Below are 23,588 nucleotides of genomic sequence, written 5' to 3'. Positions count from 1 at the left end.
GAGATTCTCAGGATGGACTGCAGGTGCTCATCAGTGAGGCAACTCCTGTGTGCTGTTTTGTTAGTCTTCATGACTGAGAATAGTTTCTCACACAGATATGTGGTACCAAACATGCACAAGGTTCGAGCCGCATGTAGACGGAGCTGGAGCATTTCTGCGGGAATGGAGTGAATAAACTGTGCGGGCCGTGCAGTATCGTACTTTGCCTTCAGTGTGCCATTACACTGCAGCTCAATCACCTCCATCTGAATGTGCACAGGTGCAGTTTCCACATCAGCGGCATATGGGTTGCGAAACAACTCAAAATTATTTTTTTTTGTTCTTCAAAGCCACCAAAGCGCCGTGCGAACTCAGTGTGCTCAGTTTATCAGCAAAGTGCGTATTTGGGAACACCGTTGTTGCCGACTTGGTTCAACATTACTTGGCAACAGGGAAAGTGGGGCAAGTTGCACTGGTGCATTTGTGTCTCCCATAAAAGTAGCTTCACTTGAAATCACTTTGTGATTGTGCACGGGTAAAAACGTCCGCTGAAGTGTCAGATTCTTCTTTAACTCTTCTGCTTTCTGCATCTTGTGCATTGCATTCAGGTCTTTCAGGTTATCTTGATGTTTTGTCTAATAGTGCCGTCTTAGATTAAATTCTGTAATTACAGCCACATTAGCTCCACAAATGAGACACACGGGTTTACCGGCAATGTCAGTAAACATATACTCAGCCTCCCATCAGTTTTTAAAGGCTCTATGTTCAGAATCACCTTTTCTCTTCGGCATCGTGTGGGCTAGCTTCGCAATAACTTGCAGCATCATAAGCTAGACTTGATTAACGCGGTAAGTGTTCGGCAAGGCAGCTGAAGCGCTGCATTATGGGATCTGTAGTTTATTGTGTTACCAGCGCTTCATATCCCTGGGCCATTAATAACAATAATACAGTATATAAAATGATTTTGCGGGCCGGATGTGGCCCGTGGGCCTTGAGTTTGACACATATGGACTAAATAGAACTTGAAAAGAAATATTTTTTCGAATGTGATCGCGCAATTCAGATCGAGTTGACGCGCACTACAGTACATCGAGCCAGCGTGCTATTGTGGTTTTGCCTGTGTGCCTCAATAAGTTACCCTCCCTCACTCTTACTTTTTTACCGTTCATCTAATGAATACACCGAGTATGGCTTTACCAAAACAATCATTGATCGCGAATAAAGTATCAATTATTCATAAAGCTTCAATTGGTGACCTGTCTTTCTGCGTTAACCGCATATTTTTTCATACGTCTCAAACCAAGGGGATGCGAGGCTAAAATGAATCGAGAAGCACGCGTACATACTTAGTGCATCCCCTCTCGGGAATCGCACCTCGGCGCTAGAGGCGAAGCCTCTACTATTGCGCCAGGGCATGCGGTTTGTCTATTTGAGCGTAGCAGTGTAATTCGGTTTTTGTTCAGCACTCTTTGGAACTGTTGCTTTTTGTCTGTGCACTGCGTCAGTTCACGTGAGCCGCTGAATATGGTTTTATATGTCGCTCACTCGCTTCTAATTGTTTCGCTGCCTTCTTAATTATATAATGCATGTTTTCTTCAGCGCTTTTTGTAGCTCTTCCTGGTTTTCTACGTAATGCGCGATTACGTGACAGGCGTGATGATGTCACACGAAACTCCGCCCCCCACGGCTTTCGAGCTCAACTCCATTACAGTAAATGGAGAAAAATAGCTTCTAGTTATGACCATTATGCGTAGAATTTCGAAATGAAACCTGCCCAACTGTTGTAAGGAAGCTGTAAGGAATGAGCCTGCCAAATTTCAGCCTTCTACCTATACGGGAAGTTGGAGAATTAGTGATGAGTCAGTCAGTGAGTGAGTCAGTCAGTGAGGGCTTTGCCTTTTATTAGTATACATTACACTGTGCATTCTATGGTATAATTAACTATTTTTGTAGAAAAATTATATATTTACATATAGTGGTGTGAAAAACTATTTGCCCCCTTCCTGATTTCTTATTCTTTTGCATGTTTGTCACACAAAATGTTTCTGATCATTAAACACATTTAACCATTAGTCAAATATAACACAAGTAAACACAAAATGCAGTTTTTAAATGATGGTTTTTATTATTTAGGGAGAAAAAATCCAAACCTACATGGCCCTGTGTGAAAAAGTAATTGCCCCCTTGTTAAAAAATAACTTAACTGTGGTGTATCACACCTGAGTTCAATTTCCGTAGCCACCCCCAGGCCTAATTACTGCCACACCTGTTTCAATCAAGAAATCACTTAAATAGGAGCTGCCTGGCACAGAGAAGTAGACCAAAAGCACCTCAAAAGCTAGACATCATGCCAAGATCCAAAGAAATTCAGGAACAAATGAGAACAGACGTAATTGAGATCTATCAGTCCGGTAAAGGTTATAAAGCCATTTCTAAAGCTTTGGGACTCCAGCGAACCACAGTGAGAGCCATTATCCACAAATGGCAAAAACATGGAACAGTGGTGAACCTTCCCAGGAGTGGCCGGCTGACCAAAATTACCCCAAGAGCGCAGAGACGACTCATCCGAGAGGTCACAAAGACCCCAGGACAACGTCTAAAGAACTGCAGGCCTCACTTGCCTCAATTAAGGTCAGTGTTCACGACTCCACCATAAGAAAGAGACTGGGCAAAAACGGCCTGCATGGCAGATTTCCAAGACGCAAACCACTGTTAAGCAAAAAGAACATTAGGGCTTGTCTTAATTTTGCTAAGAAACATCAATGATTGCCAAGACTTTTGGGAAAATACCTTGTGGACTGATGAGACAAAAGTTGAACTTTTTGGAAGGCAAATGTCCAGTTACATCTGGCGTAAAAGGAACACAGCATTTCAGAAAAGAACATCATACCAACAGTAAAATATGGTGGTGGTAGTGTGATGGTCTGAGGTTGTTTTGCTGCTTCAGGACCTGGAAGGCTTGCTGTGATAGATGGAACCATGAATTCTACTGTCTACCAAAAAATCCTGAAGGAGAATGTCCGGCCATCTGTTCGTCAACTCAAGCTGAAGCGATCTTGGGTGCTGCAACAGGACAATGACCCAAAACACACCAGCAAATCCACCTCTGAATGGCTGAAGAAAAACAAAGTGAAGACTTTGGAGTGGCCTAGTCAAAGTCCTGACCTGAATCCAATTGAGATGCTATGGCATGACCTTAAAAAGGCGGTTTATGCTAGAAAACCTTCAAATAAAGCTGAATTACAACAATTCTGCAAAGATGAGTGGGCCAAAATTCCTCCAGAGCGCTGTAAAAGACTCATTGCAAGTTATCGCAAACGCTTGATTGCAGTTATTGCTGCTAAGGGTGGCCCAACCAGTTATTAGGTTCAGGGGGCAATTACTTTTTCACACAGGGCCATGTAGGTTTGGATTTTTTTTCTCCCTAAATAATAAAAATCATTTAAAAACTGCATTTTGTGTTTACTTGTGTTATATTTGACTAATGGTTAAATGTGTTGATGTGTTGTGATGATCAGAAACATTTTGTGTGACAAATATGCAAAAGAATAAGAAATCAGGAAGGGGGCAAATAGTTTTTCACACCACTGTATATAGGGTGGTCCAGATCTAATTATGCAATTTTCATTACACTATAACTTGTTAAGTTTATTACATAGAAAATCCCCCGAAAAATCATGGACCATCGAGAAGTGTGTGAACTGACGACATGAAGAATCATCTTTGTGCCGAACTGGAATCGTCCCCGCCTAAATCAAAGTCATCCAGACGATCTGGATCTGCATAATTAGATCTGGACAACCCTGTAGTTCGTACGGTCTGGAATGGATTAATTGTATTTACATACAATCTTATGGGGGAAATTATGTTTGGGTCGCGTCCAGAGTTTTGGAACGAATTACGGTTGTGACCAGAGGTACCACTGTATACCCTTTTCATATTGGGCATTTCTTCATTAGCAATACCATCAAACCCGCTACAAAGCAATTCACCTATCATGATACAAGTTACTAGAACCTATGGAATTAAAGAAATTAAAAAAAAAAAAAGTTTTTGTAATTGGACACAAATGTAGTGTGGATTTTACAGATTTCCACTGGGGGTGTTTTTTTCAGAACAGCATTACCTTTTTTCAAAAACTGCGATGTAGGCTTATTTTTTACTAAATGGGATTTACACCCTATATTCCATTTCAATTGTTTCCTTTAAACTGACATAGCCTTATGATGCAGTTAAAGATGGATTTATGTTCTCCTCTGGCAGCAGCCTGTTTCTGGTTCAGCAATGAAAAGAAAAGAAAAAAGCTGCACAATTCTACCTGTCAACAAACATCACAACCAGCTCCTCTTGATCAGCATATTTCTTCATTTCATTTTTTAGCCACCGCACTTTCTGCCCGCCTCCAACTGTATGCGCCACATTCCCCCCCTTCCAGTCTTCTCCTAATCCAAGGATCTGCAAAACAAAACACATAAATCTGAATGTTAAGCATAAGGAAACGAAAGATGTGTACTCCATTTATATTACAACTCAACCAGGTAATCAGCAGGAAAGTAATTGAGTCAACTGAAAACAGATAGTCCTATGACAAGATTACAGAATCATTGGGCAGCTGAATTACAATCAATAAACAGAGATGTAATACCTTTCTAAACACACTAACTGCCTGGTGGACAGTGCAAGAACATTTTGTTTTAGGATTTAGAACATGAGGTTGACCTCTTCAATCTATTCATTGATGATAACATTTCAAAATAATACATTAGTTAGCTTACCTACAAAGGATTTGAAACATATGTAAGCACCTTAATATTTTAGCTCAACAAGAACACAAAAGAAAGTCTGAAATGTAATGGCAGAGGTTAACAAAGCAGTTGGAGCCAAATTTTGTTGTGCTAACAGTCTTGGAGACCTCCATTTAAATGTCAGATAGCTTGGTCACTAACTGTTCAAAGTTTGAACATTCTAACCATGTTTATCTGAGTTTTCCTTCAAGTATTGTAGTTATCACTTAAATATATATTGTTTTCTTTATTAATTGGCTATATCTTAATTGCATCATTATCTATGATTATAAATGGCACAAGGGTGCTTTGGTTAGCATTTCCTCCCACAATGTCTGCAGCCTGCTCAGATGGTCCACTGCTAGTCTGTGTGGGTGTGTGTAGGTATCAGCATGCTCTGCAATGAAATGATTCTGTGCAAGGGTTATATAATGCCAAGACAGGCTATGGGCCCTGTGAACTCAATCCTGGACTGAATGAATCTGGATTTTTCAAAATGGATAAATGGATGGAATTCGTCCTTCTACAGTTTCCATAGGAGGAGGTTAGGAGCACACACTGATATAGTGCATTGCCACACCCACCACACAACAAACCAACTCAGGATCCAGATTAGGACCCAAGTGCAGCCATGCAACGGGTGATACCTCAGCACTACACTAGTTCAGATGAAGTGGAACAGTGCAAGGTTTTTATATGGTGGCTGGAGTGCCAATTCTGCCACCAAGCCCCAAGTTTTTCCCTGCAGGTTGGTTTGATGTAATAAACACCCCTGCAGCATATCAGCTTCAGTGTCCTGGTCACTATTAATGCAGAAAAAGCTTTGTGGATAGTTTTTCGATCATACTATGCACATGGAAGTATTGGATTCAACAGATAGTATGCTCCTGGATCACATTACTTTATAAATATTATATATAAATATAGAAATATTATATATTCATTATATATTTATTTATTATACATTTATATTTTTATATATATTTATATTTTTTTCATAGAAACAATATACATTGTGACTATTTCATGGTAGAATGCACAACACCAGACAGGATGGTCTATTCTGACCAGTATTTTGCAACTAGCATAGAACCTGTGGTTATTTATCAACAGAAACAGTTTACATGCCAATGTCTTACACTATAAAATTAGAAATTTCTTTATGAGAAACACTCCAAGGCTTGACTAGAACTTCTTTAGTGTTGTATTTACCCGAAAAATGTTGAATTTTTGACAGCAAGCAAAATCATTTTTACATGTAACAGAAACATGTAAATACCAAAACGTCAACATAAATACAGAAGAAATGTCTAGTGTCACTGCTGTATTGATGCAGATTTAGTACATGTCCTTTAATATGTTTTGAGACCGTCACCAACCAATTATTTTGCCTTTTGTCACATAGCTACTGTCACACCACACTGAAGCTCAATGCGCCTCAATTCACCGGACATATCACAGAGGATTAGTCGTACACTGCCACATCATGCAACTGTTACACTTTCTGCACCTCTTATAACCAATGAAGTAAAACTGCCTTAATGGCTTTACATTTGCCATTATGTATTAAGTCAGAGGCTGCGCCTCACTCATGAATAATGATGAGTTACCTTAGAGTGGTAAAACACAAAGAAATATTCATTATTTTATTGCAGCATGATGTTATTTAAACCACTAGACACTGTCCTAAGTGTTAGTTAGGCTAAAATATGTAAACTGGATAATTAAACATCACCACAATTCTGACTTGTGGTTAACTGTACTTGTATAGAATTCTGAGACAAAGTCATGCACAGAATTAAGTGTAATTAAGGTTACTGGATGCTGGAAGTGTCGGTTCAAGTTTAGTCAAGTACGTCCTTGAATTGTGCTTTTGGCTCTCTGAAATTACTCTCACTTAGGAGAAATTTTAACATACTGCAAAATGCACATTTCAAATCTGTAAAATTTAACCGATTGAATATTCATGAAATACAAACAATATTTATGCTTACAGTGCATCCGGAAAGTATTCACAGTGCATCACTTTTTTCACATTGTGTTATGTTACAGCTTTATTCCAAAATGGATTAAATTCATTTTTTTCCTCAGAATTCTACACACAACACCCCATAATGATAACGTGAAAAAAGTTTACTTCAGATTTTTGCAAATTTATTAAAAAAAAAAAAAACGAGAAATCACATACTCAATACTCTATACTCAATACTTTGTCGATGCAACTTTGGCAGCAATTACAGCCTCAAGTCTTTTTGAAGATGATGCCACAAGCTTGGCACACCTATCCTTGGCCAGTTTCGCCTATTCCTCTTTGCAGCACCTCTCAAGCTCCATCAGGTTGGATGGGAAGCGTTGGTGCACAGCCATTTTAAGATCTCTCCAGAGATGTTCGATCGGATTCAAGTCTGGGCTCAGGCTGGGCCACTCAAGGACATTCACAGAGTTGTCCTGAAGCCACTCCTTTCATATCTTGGCTCATGCTTAGGGTCATTGTCCTGCTGAAAGATGAACCATCGCCCCAGTCTGAGGTCAAGAGCGCTCTGAAGCAGGTTTTCATCCAGGATGTCTCTGTACATTGCTGTAGTCATCTTTCCCTTTATCCAGACTAGTCTCCCAGTTCCTGCCGCTGAAAAACATCCCCACAGCATGATGCTGCCACCATCGTGCTTCACTGTAGGGATGGTATTGGCCTGGTGATGAGCAGTGCCTGGTTTCCTCCAAACGTGACGCCTGGCATTCACACCAAAGAGTTCAATCTTTGTCTCATCAGACCAGAGAATTTTGTTTCTCATGGTCTGAGAGTCCTTCAGGTGCATTTTGGCAAACTCCAGGCAGGCTGCCATGTGCCTTTTACTAAGTAGTGGCTTCCATCTGGCCACTCTACCATACAGGCCTGATTGGTGAATTGCTGCAGAGATGGTTGTCCTTCTGGAAGGATCTCCTTTCTCCACAGAGGACCTCTGGAGCTCTGACAGAGTGACCATCGGGTTCTTGGTCACCTCCCTGACTAAGGCCCTTCTCCTCCAATCGCTCAGTTTAGATGGCCGGCCAGCTCTAGGAAGAGTCCTGGTGGTTTCGAAAATTTTTGTGTAACCTTCCCCAGATTTGTGCCTCGAGATAATCCTGTCTCGGAAGTCTACAGACAATTCCTTTGACTTCATGCTTGGTTTGTGCTCTGACATGAACTGTCAACTGTGGAACCTTATATAGACAGGTGAGTGCCTTTCCAAATCATGTCCAATCAACTGAATTTACCACAGGTGGACTCCACTTAAGCTGCAGAAACAACTCAAGGATGATCAGGGATAACTGGATGCACCTGAGCTCAATTTTGAGCTTCATGGCAAAGGCTGTGAATACTTACATACATGTGCTTTCTCAATTTGTTTATTTTTAATAGATTTGCAAAAATCTCAAGTAAACTTTATTCACGTTGTCATTATGGGATGTTTGTTGTGTTTAGAATTCTGAGGAAAAAAATTAATTTAATCCATTTTGGAATAAGGCTGTAACATAACAAAATGTGGAAAAAGTGATGCGCTGTGAATACTTTCCGGATGGACTGTATATGTTTATGGGGGGTGGCACGGTGGTGCAGTGGTAGCACTGCTGCCTCACAGTTAGGAGACCCGGGTTTGCTTCCCTGGTCCTCCCTGGGTAGAATTTGCATGTTCTCCCCGTGTCTGCGTGGGTTTTCTCTGGGTGCTCCGGTTTCCTCCCACAGTCCAAAGACATGCAGGTTAGGTGCATTGGCGATTCTAAGTTGTCCCTAGTTACACATTACATTACACAAGTGATGTATACAACTGGTACCCTGCCCAGGGTTTGTTTCCTGCCTTGAGCCCTGTGTTTGCTGGGATTGGCTTCAGCAGACCCCTGTGACACTGCAGTTAGGATATAGTGGGTTGGATAATGGATGGATGGATGTTTATGGGTTCATTGTTAAATACAGTATATGGAATATAGTGAACTTATTTCTTGCACATATACAGAGTTTTTTTTTTTTTTTTTAACTTTATAAAGGATTTTTTTGTCCCATATGAAGGTCTAACAACAATACAATTATATTCAAAATAAGCCATCAGTTCCATGAAAAATTGTATATGGTATTTAACACAGGCAAAATAAAACAAAGCAAACATTCAAGGCCTTTACAAACAAATACGATAAACACAGTATCTGTTTATCCATCTGTCCAAGAACTACATCACATTAACGTTAATGAAAACATGGAAAACCTTTTGCTCTTTTGTAATAAGGAAACTGCTTGGAGATTACCTACTTATCCTTCACTGCTTGCTACTATCCCAGAAAGCATGTTAATAACCTCATAATCGGCTGTATACAGCTTTCATGTTCTCCCTGTATGTATGTACTTTTTCTCTGGATGAGCTAGATTCTTCCCACATCCTAAAATGTACATGTTAAGCGAATTAACAATTCTAAAGTGGCCCAAAAATTACACTACATAAAGGAATGTTGGTTTTAATTGCCTTCAGGCTGTGTTATGCTAGTATTGAATGACTCTCAAATTCTAAAAATACCTTGTACTTTCAAAGTGTACAACTTGAGACTCTCCATGACAGAAAACAAACCAGCTTCATTTTGGTGTTTCACGGACACTTGTTGAGCACTGTGGTTGTTACATTACACAAGTGATGTATACAACTCACTGTGATTTTCTTACCAATATGTAAATGTAGGGTATGACATAAAATTAATATTCACTCATTATGGTGCCAGAGAGTGGTGGCATATTTTCTCTTGATTAGTACCAGAAATTAAAAATTTCACTATACTCTGTACAATATTAAACCTATGAACTTATGAAAATCTGCAGTGAACATTTCAGTGTAAAACTTCCTCAAAACTTGGAAGAATTCAAATAGCTCATCAAGTCACAGTAAATGTCCTGAATACATTAGTAGCTGCAGCCTGCAATAAGGCTGTTAAGAAGCTCCATGCGCATCAAGTCCTTCATTCATTAGACAATACTCAAAACTGATTGCTTCACACAAGATGGCCAGTTCTCCTCCCCTAAGCCATCAAAGGAATTTCTCATGTAAATGTAAAACATTCCACTGCTGCTTGCCATCTTTTTCTAAACAAACTGCAATTGTCACTAAAGTGAAACTCGTGTGTGTTGACTTCAACAAGGCACCAGATGATGCCCACCTATCAAAACAAGACATTTCCTTTATAATTTAACAAAAACAACAAATTACCAAATGCTGTTAGCTCACACAGCTTGTGTGAATCTGTCTGCTGCAATGGAAGAATGAAAGATGACTTCAGTTGTCCTACAACCCAATGGAGAGGTGAAAGGTTGCAGGGGTGTAGTAAAGGTTTCTCACAGCAGGGTTACCAAAAAAAAAAACACCAACAACAACACAAAAGTCTTGCTAAAAATTGCAATCATGCCTTAGTGCAACACAAAAGGCTAATCTTACCTTGACTGAATAGTTAAACTCCTTGGCAGTTCGCATGAAACGCTTGAATCCATCTGTTTCTTTGGTGGCTGCTGTAATCACCAGCAAGTTTTCTGAAAAATAAGAAGCCTCAAGTTCAGTGATTATGCAATAAAATCACACTGACCATTTTGCACAACAGCTTCCTAGAGTGCTTGGAGATGATAAATTTACCTGCAATGAAAGAAACTAAATAAGGATAGACTGTTTTGAAAGGCGGATGGTTGATTTTTTTTGTTTTTGATATGGCTGAAGCTTTTGTCCGTTTACTGTTGGCATTGAGTTGGCCTATGATCATATGTATTTGTAATTCTTGACAGGCCTAATGCAGTTCAGTCAGTGTTTGTGTAAGTATATGATATGGACAATTTTCTGCCTATCACAGCTGCAAACTGATTCACATTAGCATTATGATTGTCTTTATAACAGTACCCATTTTTTTGGAATCACACATCATCCACTGTTTGCATCTAGAAAATAAGACATTTTTATTACCTTTTAATATTTACTGTATTTTAATTGTACATAGGTAAAATTACACTTTATTGTAACAGCATTATATTTTCAGTATATTTTAAAATTTTATATTATTCTTTGTGTAAAATAAAAAGTTACTGAAATGTCCTTTACAATGACCATAAGCAATAAAATATGCTTTCATTTGTTCGATGACCAGCCTAAAATAAAAAATTTTGATACCATTTTTAATTTCTGTCATAAATGTTAATAGTGTTTTAAATTATTTATAAATTATTTTTATATTGAATATTTTAGAATGAAGCATTCTTAATTTAAACATTTAATTTACAGCTAGCCTTCATGAGACTTTATTTTTTATTTTAGATATTCCTTTCTATTGAATTGCAATATATTATTAATTTTATTATTTTTTAAAAACCACTTTTAATACAGTAGACACACAAAATTTTTAAGCAATGTGGACTAACGTTGCTTCTGTGGCCCTGAAGCTTAAGCTTCATTAGAGTTATAGTAGCGCTGTCCCTGAAGGTAATTAAAGCAGAAGGCAAACGTAAATTAAAACTTCATTTACTTGTACATTTTAAAGAAAAACATTCAATACAGTTCTAATTTAATGCACCAAACATCAGTTCTAAAATTAGAAAACAGTGGAGTCAGGGAGAACTTTCAAAACTGAATTTCAAGTTGATTAATTGGTCGGAGGCAAAGAGTACATATAAATGAGAATGATGAGAGCTCATCAGTGGATCACACATGCCTTAGTCCTTGCACTGCTACTTTCTTGAATTATACCGTACTTATACTAATGACACATATTCAAAATTACTTAGTAAAATGCAGATGGTGGTGGTAGTGCTGAAAGGGTGTAAAGAATGTTTTCTTGGCACAAATTAACCTTCTTCATATCAAATGAGCTTCTTTGAAGGCCACACAATACCTAACCATCACTGCTGACCATGCACTGACAGAAAATCTCAATCTAAAAAAGCTCCTTTAAGGATGAGGAGATAGAGGAGATATATAGTACAAACGTGTGGCCAATCAAATCAACAGGAACATTTTGCTACTATTGAGTAAGCATTAACAACAATCCCCATGGACTACTCCCAGAACATTGCTGAATCAATTTTTCAAGCAATTCAGGCTGTACTATGCATGTGGATCTAATAAAGTGGCCACTGAAAGTACATACATATGTGTCCCCTTTCAAATCAATTTATTTCAAGTATAAGGTTGTGATGTACTCGGGCATATACCAAAAAGATCAGGAAGAATGTAGCAGCATATCCTAATAGGGACTCAAGTCCATCAGAGATAAAATATGGCCACTCACTGCATAGCTTTTAAATTTGGAGGACAGGCAGGTCATACTGTGTGTCAGAGATCTGTGTGTTTAAATTTAAAGCAGGGCTGTGGAGTCAGAGACAATTTTGGGTACCAGGAGTCAGGGTAGGAATCGGCAAAAATGTACCAACTCTGACTCCTAATACATTTAAATTGTAATGAAAAAACAATACAGCAAGTTCAAATGTCCCACTTCACAAACAACAGTCATAATGTGAGACTAAAGCCCAGTACATAGATGTGCTACTACTAGTGTGAAGTTAAGCTGAGCCATTATACAACCTGACATTCACATATTGTAATCTGGATTATGGTACATTACAAAAAGTGTTTTCATTTTATTTCAAATATAATGTGTTTAATAAGTTCATTTGATTGTAAACAAGTGTAATGATGTAGGTGGAGGTGTGTGCTCTGGCCTGATGTCTGTTCAGGGGTTCTTGTCTTTTGTTTAAACTGGCCAATATGGAAGAAAGTCAGCTTCCTAGCCAGTAGTTCTGCGGTTAAATGACATTTATGTTGCCTTCCTTCGATCAACATGGAAAATACATTAGCATATTAAATACAGAGGAGTCGGATTCAGAGTCAGAAGTACCATAAACCAAGGAGTCGGAGTTGAAGGATTTATCTACCAACACCACAGCCCTGGTTTAAAGATCAGTGTCTTCTTAGCTATTATACTCAGCTGGATGTCATGTAACAGGGAAACCAGGAAATCTACTATTATAAAGAATGTGACCTCAGAAAATGGATGGATCTCTTAATCCTACTATTGTTTTATCAATAGTCAGAAACTGACATGCGTTTGTCTTTCACTTTCCTTGAAACATTTAAGAAAATGCTCTGTGGACCTGGTTGCATTAGTACTCCCTCTATTACTTAGCTTTATTTCATTCTATTTTATGAAAAGCAGCTTTCTCAAGACAATCACTAACAGGTGAAAAAGGCTACTTAGCTTTTGGCAAGAACTTTATTTACTGGAAAAGAGAATCAATTAAGAAATTAGGATCTTAAAGATGAACCAGATGGAAGAAAATAGTGGGAAAATAATAGACTTCTGTTTACCAAAGTGTATGAAAAGTTGAAAATCATACCACAAATAAAACCTCCCACTATTAATAATTTCTAAGAGTGCATACTGAGAGCTGAAGCAGGCTATCAAGTTCAAGGTGCTGTTCAATTAACTGCAGAGATTACCTCAGCATTACACATGCCGAGGTTTAGCTGTGTTCAGTTAGAAATGATCATTTTAATAATAAAATCCAATGACCAGTCCTCACCCATATACGAATCTGTAACTGGGTTAAACTGCTGTCCGAAATCTTCATGTTTTTATCAGGATGCTCAATTCCCATCAGTTTTTTATTTTCTTTCTTCTCTGGTCTAGGAGTAAAGGCTATTAACAATTCCCTCATGAGACACCGGCAAACGGCAGACTCGCTTATGAATTACTGTACTCACATCACTGGGATGGGATTTGTGCAGAAAACGAAATACTGTAGGGTGGGGTGAGGGACCACGCGTACGTGGTAAACGTGCTAACTTACAGAGGGTATAAAGCAGCAGCGGTATCTCTAACCACTGCGCCAGCGTACAGTATAAATGGCGAAGGCGCACTTTGGAAAATGCATACTCCTTTAACTCAGAACATAAAATGATAGCCTTCACTGCCCCCGCTAAATTATAATATAAACCAAAAATGAACACAGTTACATAAGAGCTAAACGACAGAGCCATGAAATTACTTTGTTGGAAGCAGAGCAACATGTGCAGGGCACTGGCGAGCTCCGCTTCTATACATTCCAAAAGAACTCTACAGCCTTCAGGGAATTCCAGAACATTCTTTCCGTTTATCAACTTAAACAAAAAAACGACTAAAATTACTGAGGCATCTGAAAATACCTACAGGGAGGCTTTACATTGCCTAAAGGGGGTTGCGATCTCGCTACAGAAAATCTGCTAAGCTTTCTGCAATGGTTTTACATACATAAGCGTTTAACAAACTGAGTAGTCAGAAGAGTAAATTAAGGTGTTTGTTAGAGCAGGGCACTATATAAAAAGTAATCTAAAAAAAAAAACCTGCATTCCACAAGTAAATCATTAATATGCGTCAACCTAGCGGGACAGGTAGCTACCGAATAAATACCATGGGAAGTAAATTTAATAATGCAGTATATTCTAGAATGCAAAATTGGATCTTTCGTCCCAGACGGAAAAAATCCTGTTTTCTTTGGCCGACGTTCAACTCTGAAATGAATACCTAAAACTCCCTATTATCACAAGTTCACTGACTGCGTTACAATTCCGTTACTTCCTTCTCAGATTTATATACCCGACACTCCCTGACATTAAAAAAAATGTTATCAACTACCACATCGTCACAGGTGTAGAATTCATAAGACGTCAGCAGCCGATTCAAGAATTAGGTGGTCTAGATAACTGGTCCAGATCTTCCAAAAAGAGAACAACGTAACTGTGTTGCTAAACCTGTTGCCATTGTTACCACGAATCATCTATTTGATTAGCTAATTGTTGTTAAAAAGGGGCACGTAACCCTATCGATCTGTTCCTACATTTTTCAAACGAAAAGAGTTCGATTTCCAGCGGTTTTTTTAGTGCCTTATATCTGCACCATTTATTCGGACGAGTTTCACTAAAGACTGCGTTTTGATCTTTTTCATTTTTTGTCACTGTTTAAGTATCAGACTACTTTTCAGGAAAGAATTCGCTTCGATTTTTATTTTTATGTTACTTATTTATCAGTGTCCAAAATAACTTGCCAGATTAACCGGTAGCCTTATGTTGTCTGGCGTTCAGTCTGGGAATGATTCCTGCCTTTTACCATTTGCTATAGGTAAGGCAACTGTGATGAACCCGTAATAGTCTTCTTTTGCTACATTTAACTTGCGATTGGTTTTAAATATTTTGATCTTAAACAGTAACTAAAATTATCATTATCCATTTTTGCTTACTATGGAGCCATAAGAACTGAACTGTGAATTAATATTTCAATTCTTTTTAAAATACCCTCTTCCACATTACTTCTTATTTTTTCAGTGTGCCAATATGAAAACCCATCTCATACGGAAATAATCCTCAGACGTTACTTGGGAACAAAACAGGGTACGTTTTCTGTGCCGAATTCCTGGCCAAAAATACGACAAACTATGTCCACCTCTAAATCCAACAATGTGGCCACTGTGATACTGAATAGTGGCTCTAATCTATAAATGGTAGTAGGAGGAAAAAAACTCAATTTGTACGAAATCTCTACAATTTTGCAATGGATTCTGGATAATGTCATGCCAACAATTTTCAGTCACTGTAGCCTAGGATGCGACTTGCACCGCTATCAACATGCAGACATTCTCTTCCGTCTAAGTACGTTAACTACAATTGAGGTAAGAAAAAGCGTTTTCTAACTTGATAGTGCGGTCCTGTATGGGAATGAGAGAATCCGCTTAAAGGCTGACTTCTCTGTAGTTAGCCGATCACCGACCAGCACTTCCCCAAGACTCTCTGTTCTCTATTTCTTTGCATGCCAACCCTACAACCCTCTCATGCTTTCTGTGCACGTACCTGTTGGAATGGGTGGCGGATCTGAAGCAATGGCCAGTTCAGTTATCAAACCCAACAGCGAAAAGATGACAAATTTCACCGTGGAGCCCATATCCTAAGTCTCAGGCTCACTAGGTTGATTTCCACCGCTTTCTTAGTGGCTAACCTCGTTATGCAAGTCTCGCGCAAAACGCGAGTAAGCGAAGCGACAAGATATCTTCTATTCCGCGTGTGAAAGTAAACCCGCCCTTTTAGCAAAAGGCCAATGAATAAGAGGCAAACTTTTTGAGTGATAGCTGTGTTAGCCAGTCCATAAGCGTTAAAAACTATGACCAAAGTGGTAGAGACTTGAGCGAACGGCCACCTTTAAATGGGCGGGGCTAGAATATTCCTGAAATGTTTGTTTAACTCTTAGTAGTGGGGAGGTTTCAGTACTGTGCCACGTCTAAAGAATTCGAAAGAGGCCCTGAACGCTGAACGAACACAAAGAATTCTTTATTATTGATTCCTGTTAAAACGATCGTGTGTCCCTTGTTCTCCCGGCATATCAACGAAAAACAGTTACGTTTCATACGAAGTATGACTATTTAGCTATTACGCACGTAACTTAAAAAAATATATTAGAAATATTTCACGGTACAAAAAAGTGGCATTACTGTAGGGTTGGAAGATGACTGACTACTTTATGTATTGAAAATATGCTATGTTTTAATTTTAAATAAGAGCAGACGCGTTTGAGCAATTCGGGCGAGAGAATGAAATTACTTTATTTTGAAAACCTTTTCAAGTTAACATTTTTAGCAACCCGTTATTCTATTTTCCTGTGCCGATTTAAAAGAAAACGAAGCTTGACTTTATTACCATTACAATGGAAAATCTGTGTTAATAATTATTAAATTACCTCAGCAGAACTGTTTTGTTATATTTCAAATGACTGACTAGTTATATCGACATTTTTTTATTTAGTAATGCGTATATAATACCCACACAAATCAATCCATGCATCCATTATTAATCAAGCACGAAGGGACAAGTAAACAGAAATATATTCTACCTGCATCGGGCACAAATTTCGAACTAATCCAGGACTCATTTAGGGTCACCAGTTGAACAAGACTGCACAGGTATCTATAACCACTCAGCACTGCTTTAGGAACAATTAGGAAAGTAGTAAATAATCCATCTCTTCATTTTCCCTATTTTTTTTTTTTATCCAGAACAAGAAATTTACTGCGTCAAAGACACAGAACTAGGACTTGAAAGACGTCAATATAATACTTGTTCAAGTTGCTTTTATTATAGATTGCTTGTGAAAGTTAGCAATCAAATATGAACCCTTATCAGGAACTTTTTTTAAATCATAGTAAACAGAAGAAGTTCACAAAGTCTAAGCTTGCCAACATTATCTCATTATATAAAAAGGTACTCAAATAAACAGTAAAGCTTAACATGAATCACTGGAAAAATGATGGATGCCATCATGATATACAGTACCAGTATTTTAATGAACAGTTAACATGGGGTTAGAGAGGAAGAAATACATTGGAATTGTATGAGAACACAAGAAAAATATTTGATCAAGAGGTGCATGTGGCATTATTTATCTCCTTTTTCAAAAAGCTTTTGATAAGGTATGCATAAAAGGCGAAAGATCAAAATCAAATACAAGGGAGTTCAAGTCAACTCAGGATCCCAGATTAGGAGCTGAGTGCAGCCATGCAGTGGGTGACACCTCAGCACCACACTAGTTTAGATGGAATAGAACAGTGTGAGGGTTTTTTATGGTGGCTGGAGTGCAAATTCTGCCACCAACCCCCAAAGCAATGAGTTGTGGTGTAAGGAACTTTAACAGAATTAGGTGATACTAGAAGTAGTTTTCCTCAGGTATTAATGAATTAACTAAATGTAACTAATAAGCTGGTTAGGTTTTTAGAGTCAGGAGATTCATTACAGGCAGTTCTAGACAGTCTTGGGCAGAAACATGGGAGATAAAAAAATTTAAAGACTTACACATATGTAGTGAAAATGTCACATCTGCTTATATATTAGAGGTATAAAGCTTGAAATTATATCTTATGAGAAGCATTTGAAAAAATCATAGTAAATATGTCACTTTTATTGTGGAATAACCTTGTCTCTACTTCAAAGAAGACAGTTAGAGAGTCCAGAGAATGATAATGCAATACAATTCTTTATTTGCACAGACCTATGCACAAATGTTTTTGTCCATGGAGTGAGCTCTTAATTAAGCAATTAATTTCCTTTTATACATTTTTCTGTTTACCATCACCTTATCTAGTACATCATGTCATCTTACTCCTAAGATGCAGTACTTTATCACTTCCTCCAATCAGCTAAAGCTACCAGTAATTTCTGTCTTTTGTCGATTCTCCCATTATTCTGAAAACCACTTTGTTAAGAGGAGTGTTTAGCAGATTTTCCTATCCATCTGAGCACCGCATCATAGGAAGGGTGTTTGGGCTTTGCCATGAGTTTATCCCTGCTTTCTTGAGTGGTGTTTGTTACTCATTTACCTCACTCTAACCTTGGAAAATTATGTTGTTGGCTTCTCTATGATGAAGCACTGACCTCATGTCCTTAAGCTTTAAATTATATTCAGTTAATGAAATCATTCTGTTATATATACAGTATAGAAGAAGATACGTATATCCCTTATATATATTTCTCTTCTGGTTTGTCCTGCTTCTTCTTCAAATCCTTTCCCGCCCACATGTAGCCCACAAAGCATTTCTCGATTCATATTCCTCATCTTCCAAACCCTTCCCAATGCTGCCTGTGGCCTCCCATACACCCCCACACTGCTTTTCTCGATTCCTATTTCTCCTTCGGACTACCGTGTTCCCCACTTCTCTCTCATGACCCCATTGGTTTCACGTCACCGCCCTATATCGAGCCTGACCGCATGACCTTTCACTTTGGCCATGTGTGCACCTGGGAGTCTTTTCCATAGACATAGAATTACTAGACGGTGCATGGCCAGCAGCATTGTATATCAACGTTGCCGCCATATTGTGAGTGGCACTACTGTGGAGTGAAGTAATGAATAAAGATGCCTCACGCATGCGCTGCTTGGGATTGTACAAACCTCTGTATGCTCCAAACCAGATCCAGGGGGATTACATTTCATAGGTAAGGCTGAACAATTGTTTTGGTTATATTTGTCCATTAGAAAATCCCATTTTATAATCTTAGCACTCAAGGTCACTTTACAATAAAATTTAACAACATTAGTAAAATTAAAACAAGAGAATGATAAATCAAAAAGCAATAATTAGGAAACAAACAAAGATAACTGTCAGTAACCGTGCAAAATTCACAATTGGTATACCAGTTTGAAAAGATAAGTTTTGAGGGCATTTTAAAAATGCGTTATTGAATTGAGCTGACATATATGAGAGGGAAGAGAATTCCAGAGTTGAGGAGCACTATGAGAGATGCTCGAGCTCCCATAGAACAGAGTTTGATGTGTGGTACAGAAAGTAGAGCTGCAGATGAGGATCTGAGCAAGCGAGAGGACTGCCAGTCTGTAGGAGATCAGTGAGGTAGGGGGGAGCTTTAAATGTTAAGAGCAGTATTGTGTATTGAATTCTGTAGTGAACAGGGAGCCAGTGAAGTTGAGAGAGAATAGGTGTAATATGTTCAGTGGATTTAGAACAGCAGGTTATTATCCTGGCAGCAGAAATTTGAAGAAGTTGTAATTGATGGATACGTTTTTGTGGGATGCCAGATAGAATAGCATTAAAGTAATGCATGAGGTGACTAGGGCATTAAGCAATACTTCAGTACTGTCAATCAATCAATCAATCAACATTTATTTATATAGCACATATTCATACAAAAAAATGTAGCTCAAAGTGCTTTACAAAATGAATAGAAAAATAGAAGACACAATAAAAAATAAACATAAGTCAACATTAATTAACATAGAATAAGAGTAAGGTCCGATGGCCAGGGTGGACAGAAAAACAAAAAACTCCAAAGCTGGAGAAAAAATAAAATCTGTAGGGTTCCAGACCAAGAGACCGCCCAGTCCCCTCTGGGCATTTTACCTAACATAAATCATCATATTTTCATGGAAGGACCTGATGATGATGGTCACGTAGACTTCTGGCTTTCAGTCCATCATTGTTGGAGCATCATGATGCTTTGAGTAGGTGGTGGTGGCGCAGGCCGCCACCACAAAGAAACCGGAAAAAGAAACAGAAGAGAGAGTAGGGGTCAGTACGGATTTTAGAGCCACCATGAATAGTTATTATGAAGAATTGAACATACAGAGTATCAGGATTATGTTAAAGTGAAGTTATAAAAAGGCCATGTTAAAGTAATGTGTTTTCAGCAGTGTTTTAAAGTGCTCTACTGTATTTGCCTGGCGAATTCCTATTGGCAGGCTATTCCAGATTTTAGGTGCATAGCAGCAGAAGGCCGCCTCACCACTTCTTTTAAGTTTAGCTTTTGGAATTATAAGGAGACACTCATTTGAAGATCTAAGGTTACGATTTGGAATATAACGTGTCAGGCATTCCGATATATAAGATGGAGCGAGATTATTTAAGGCTTTATAAACCATAAGCAGTATTTTAAAGTCAATCCTGAATGACACAGGCAACCAGTGTAGTGACATCAAAACTGGAGAAATGTGTTCGGATTTTCTTTTCCCAGTTAGGATTCTAGCAGCTGCATTCTGCACTCGTTGCAAATGATTTATGTCTTTTTTGGGTAGTCCTGAGAGGAGTGCGTTACAGTAATCTAGTCTACTGAAAACAAAAGCGTGAATTAATTTCTCAGCATCTTTCAATGATATAAGAGGTCTAACTTTAGCTATGTTTCTTAAATGAAAAAATGCTGTCCTAGTGGTCTGATGAATATGCGATTTAAAATTCAGATTACAGTCAACGGTTACCCCTAAATTTTTACTTCCGTCTTAACTTTTAATCCTAGTGCATTAAGTTTATTTCTGATAACCTCGCTGAATCCATTATTGCCAATTACCAAAATTTCAGTTTTCTCTTTATTTAGTTTGAGAAAATTACTATTCATCCATTCAGAAATACCAGTAAGACATTGTGTTAGTGTATCGAAAGAGTCGGAGTCATCAGGTGCTATTGATAAGTACAGCTGTGTGTCATCAGCATAGCTGTGGTAGCTCACATTGTAACCTGAGATAATCTGACCTAACGGAAGCATATAGATTGAGAATAACAGCGGACCCAGGATAGAGCCTTGTGGAACACCATATCGGATATCATGTGTCTTTGAGATTTGATTACCACAACTCACAAAGAATTTTCTCCCTGCCAGGTAGGATTCAAACCAATTTAAGACACTGCCAGAGAGGCCCACCCATTGACTAAGGCGATTTCTAAGAATATTATGATCAATGGTGTCAAATGCAGCACTCAGATCTAAGAGGATGAGAACAGATAAATGGCCTCTGTCTGCATTTACCCAAGTCATTTACTACTTTAACAAGTGCAGTTTCTGTACTGTGATTTGTTCTGAAGCCTGACTGAAAAGTATCAAGAATAGCATGTTTATTTAGGTGGTCATTTAACTGCATAATGACTGCCTTCTCTAAATTTTACTTAAGAAGGGCAGGTTAGAAATGGGTCTAAAATTTTCAAAGGCAGAGGGGTCAAGATTATGTTTCTTAAGAAGGGGTTTAACTACAGCAGTCTTAAGACAGTCTGGAAAGACCCCGTATCTAATGACAATTTACTATGTCCAGAATATTGTCAATTAGACGCCTGATATTTCTTTGAAAAACCTGGTTGGTATTGGGTCAAGGACGCAGGTGGAGGATTTCAGTTGAGAGATTATACTATGTAATTCAGGTAAATCTATCCTGGTGAAAGCATTTAATTTGTTTATAACGGAGTACCGGGGCTTTGGAGGTTCTGCAGTGTTGGGGAGATATACTATGTTATCTCTAATATCATTAATTTTTTGAGTGAAAAATACAGCAATGTTCTCACAGGTTTCACTGGAAGTATTCTGGGGCATTCCTTTGTGTTACCTGGGTTTAACAGACGGTCAATTGTTGAAAATAAGACTCTGGGATTACTAGCATTGTTATTTATAATATTAGAGAAATAGCAGCCTCTCAAGACGGACAGTGTTATTGTATTCTGTTATTTTAACTTTTAATATTTCATAGTGGATAGTTAGTTTAGTTTTCCTCCATTTACGCTCAGCTCTACGACATGTTCTTTTAAATCAGACACTCTTTGGGTCTTCCATGGAATAACAGTACTAGAGGATTTTTTAACTGTCTTTTCAGGTGCAACTATGTCAACAGCAGTTCTTACTTTAGAGTTAAAGTTTTCCACTTTACTATTTACATTATCCTCGCTATTATAGCTGGCATTATAAACGGACTGATTGCTTAGAATAGTTGTAAGCTTTAAAGCTGCTGATGAGTCAAAGAAGCGTTTTTTAACAAAATGCTTCTCATGAGCGTTTTCTATCTTTATTTCTATATTAAATAGTAGAAGGAAATGGTCTGATAGACCGATATCAGTGACCTGCTTTATATCAACTTTAAGTCCTTTAGTAATCACTAAGTCTAACGTATGACCTGCTTTATGTGTAGGCTGATTTACGAGCTGCCTCAAATCAAAAGAGTCCAGGAGGTTCATGAATTCCTTTACCTTTTGGTCACACTGATTGTCGACATGAAAGTTAAAGTCGCCGACTATTAAGAGTGCATCATAGTTTGTAACTAAAATTGACATTAAGTCAGAGAATTCCTCAAGGAAAGACGCGTTATATTTAGGAGGTCTATACACGGATAATACGAGAACGTGAGAATCTCCATGAATAACAACGGCGAGATACTCAAAGGACTTAAATTTACCAAAACTAACATCTTTACATTTTAATCGGCTCGAGTAAATGTTTGCCAAACCGCCCCCCCTTTTCCCCTGGCGGTCGGCACGAGTAAAACTGTAATCCGGAGGCGCAGATTCGATTAAAACTGCCGCCCCAGTGTGTTGCGAAAGAACAGGACGTCTAGAAATTTTTCGGAGATGGAAGAAGGCAATAATTGCATGTAAAAGATTCGCCAAAATCTGTTGTATGTAAACGATACTGTTTTAAACGTTATTGTTTTTTCATCAGAAAACCCGGTTTCCACGTCTACCTGTATTAGTTTAAATGGCATTTCTGCCACTCGCAATAGGGCGGATGCGCTGATGTGTCGTGTCGTGTCGACTGGGCAACACAGTGAATGCGGCATCTATCTATATATGTCTATGGTCTTTTCCGTAGCCTGCTACAGGAAGGTACTCTCTCCACCATTGGCATTGGTTTCACTCCTTGCTATTGTTTTCGCTCCTTGCTATTTTCGTTATACTGCGATGGTATCTTCTTTGTTGATGGGTTTTTCTACAACGTTATCTGTATTCCAGGATCCGGCAACTGCCTGTTCCTATCAGTGGGTTATTTCTTGGTGAGTTATTTCTTGACACAAACGGTTGACGAAGGCAATGCATTCTCACTACGACATCGGACAGTAGATTTCGTTGCATCACATTGGGACAAATTTGGAGATATTCTTTCTGTTGTTCTTTCCAATGCCAGTCAAGTTATCACAACAATTTAGGAGTACTATCAATACATGTCAACATCTGGAGTTTATGGTGGTGAAGCTGAAATTCAAGCTGTTTCCGAGATTCTCCATGCTACCATTGTCATTCACTTCAAACATGACCCCAACATCCCACCTTTCATTTACAATTCTGGAAATACTCTCTTCACCCTCACCGTTGCCTCATGCATCAACAAACACAGGATGTGGAGCGAAATGAAGATCCTAAAACTCACAAAAAATATGAAAGCTCTCCAAAGTGAAACTCAATTTGTTCAATGGCTTCTTCAAGTTGGGGATGGTAAAACTGGAGACACGGCAGAACTACCTTCTCAATGTTTACCACAACAACAAGACCCGGTTGCTCAA

At 38.4% G+C, this 23,588-nt stretch overlaps 1 protein-coding gene across 1 annotated transcript in view; it reads right to left on the bottom strand.

Moving 5' to 3' along the window:
* The window catches only part of plod3 (procollagen-lysine, 2-oxoglutarate 5-dioxygenase 3), a 70,385-nt gene extending 54,549 nt beyond the window's left edge, over window positions 1–15,836 (bottom strand). Inside the window, exons 1-3 of the mRNA XM_039747043.1 lie at window positions 15,635–15,836; window positions 10,214–10,305; window positions 4,298–4,434 (exon numbers count right to left, since the gene is read on the bottom strand). Coding sequence (XP_039602977.1) covers window positions 4,298–4,434; window positions 10,214–10,305; window positions 15,635–15,725 — 320 coding nt within the window. The 5' untranslated portion in view covers window positions 15,726–15,836. The remainder of the gene's footprint in view (window positions 1–4,297; window positions 4,435–10,213; window positions 10,306–15,634) is intronic.
* Between the last annotated feature and the right edge of the window lie 7,752 nt (window positions 15,837–23,588).

The sequence above is a fragment of the Polypterus senegalus genome, chromosome 3 (genome assembly GCF_016835505.1).
Source record: "Polypterus senegalus isolate Bchr_013 chromosome 3, ASM1683550v1, whole genome shotgun sequence".
Taxonomy (NCBI): domain Eukaryota; kingdom Metazoa; phylum Chordata; class Cladistia; order Polypteriformes; family Polypteridae; genus Polypterus; species Polypterus senegalus.
Note: the sequence above shows the minus strand (reverse complement) of the source record. Positions and strands in the feature narration are given on the sequence as shown.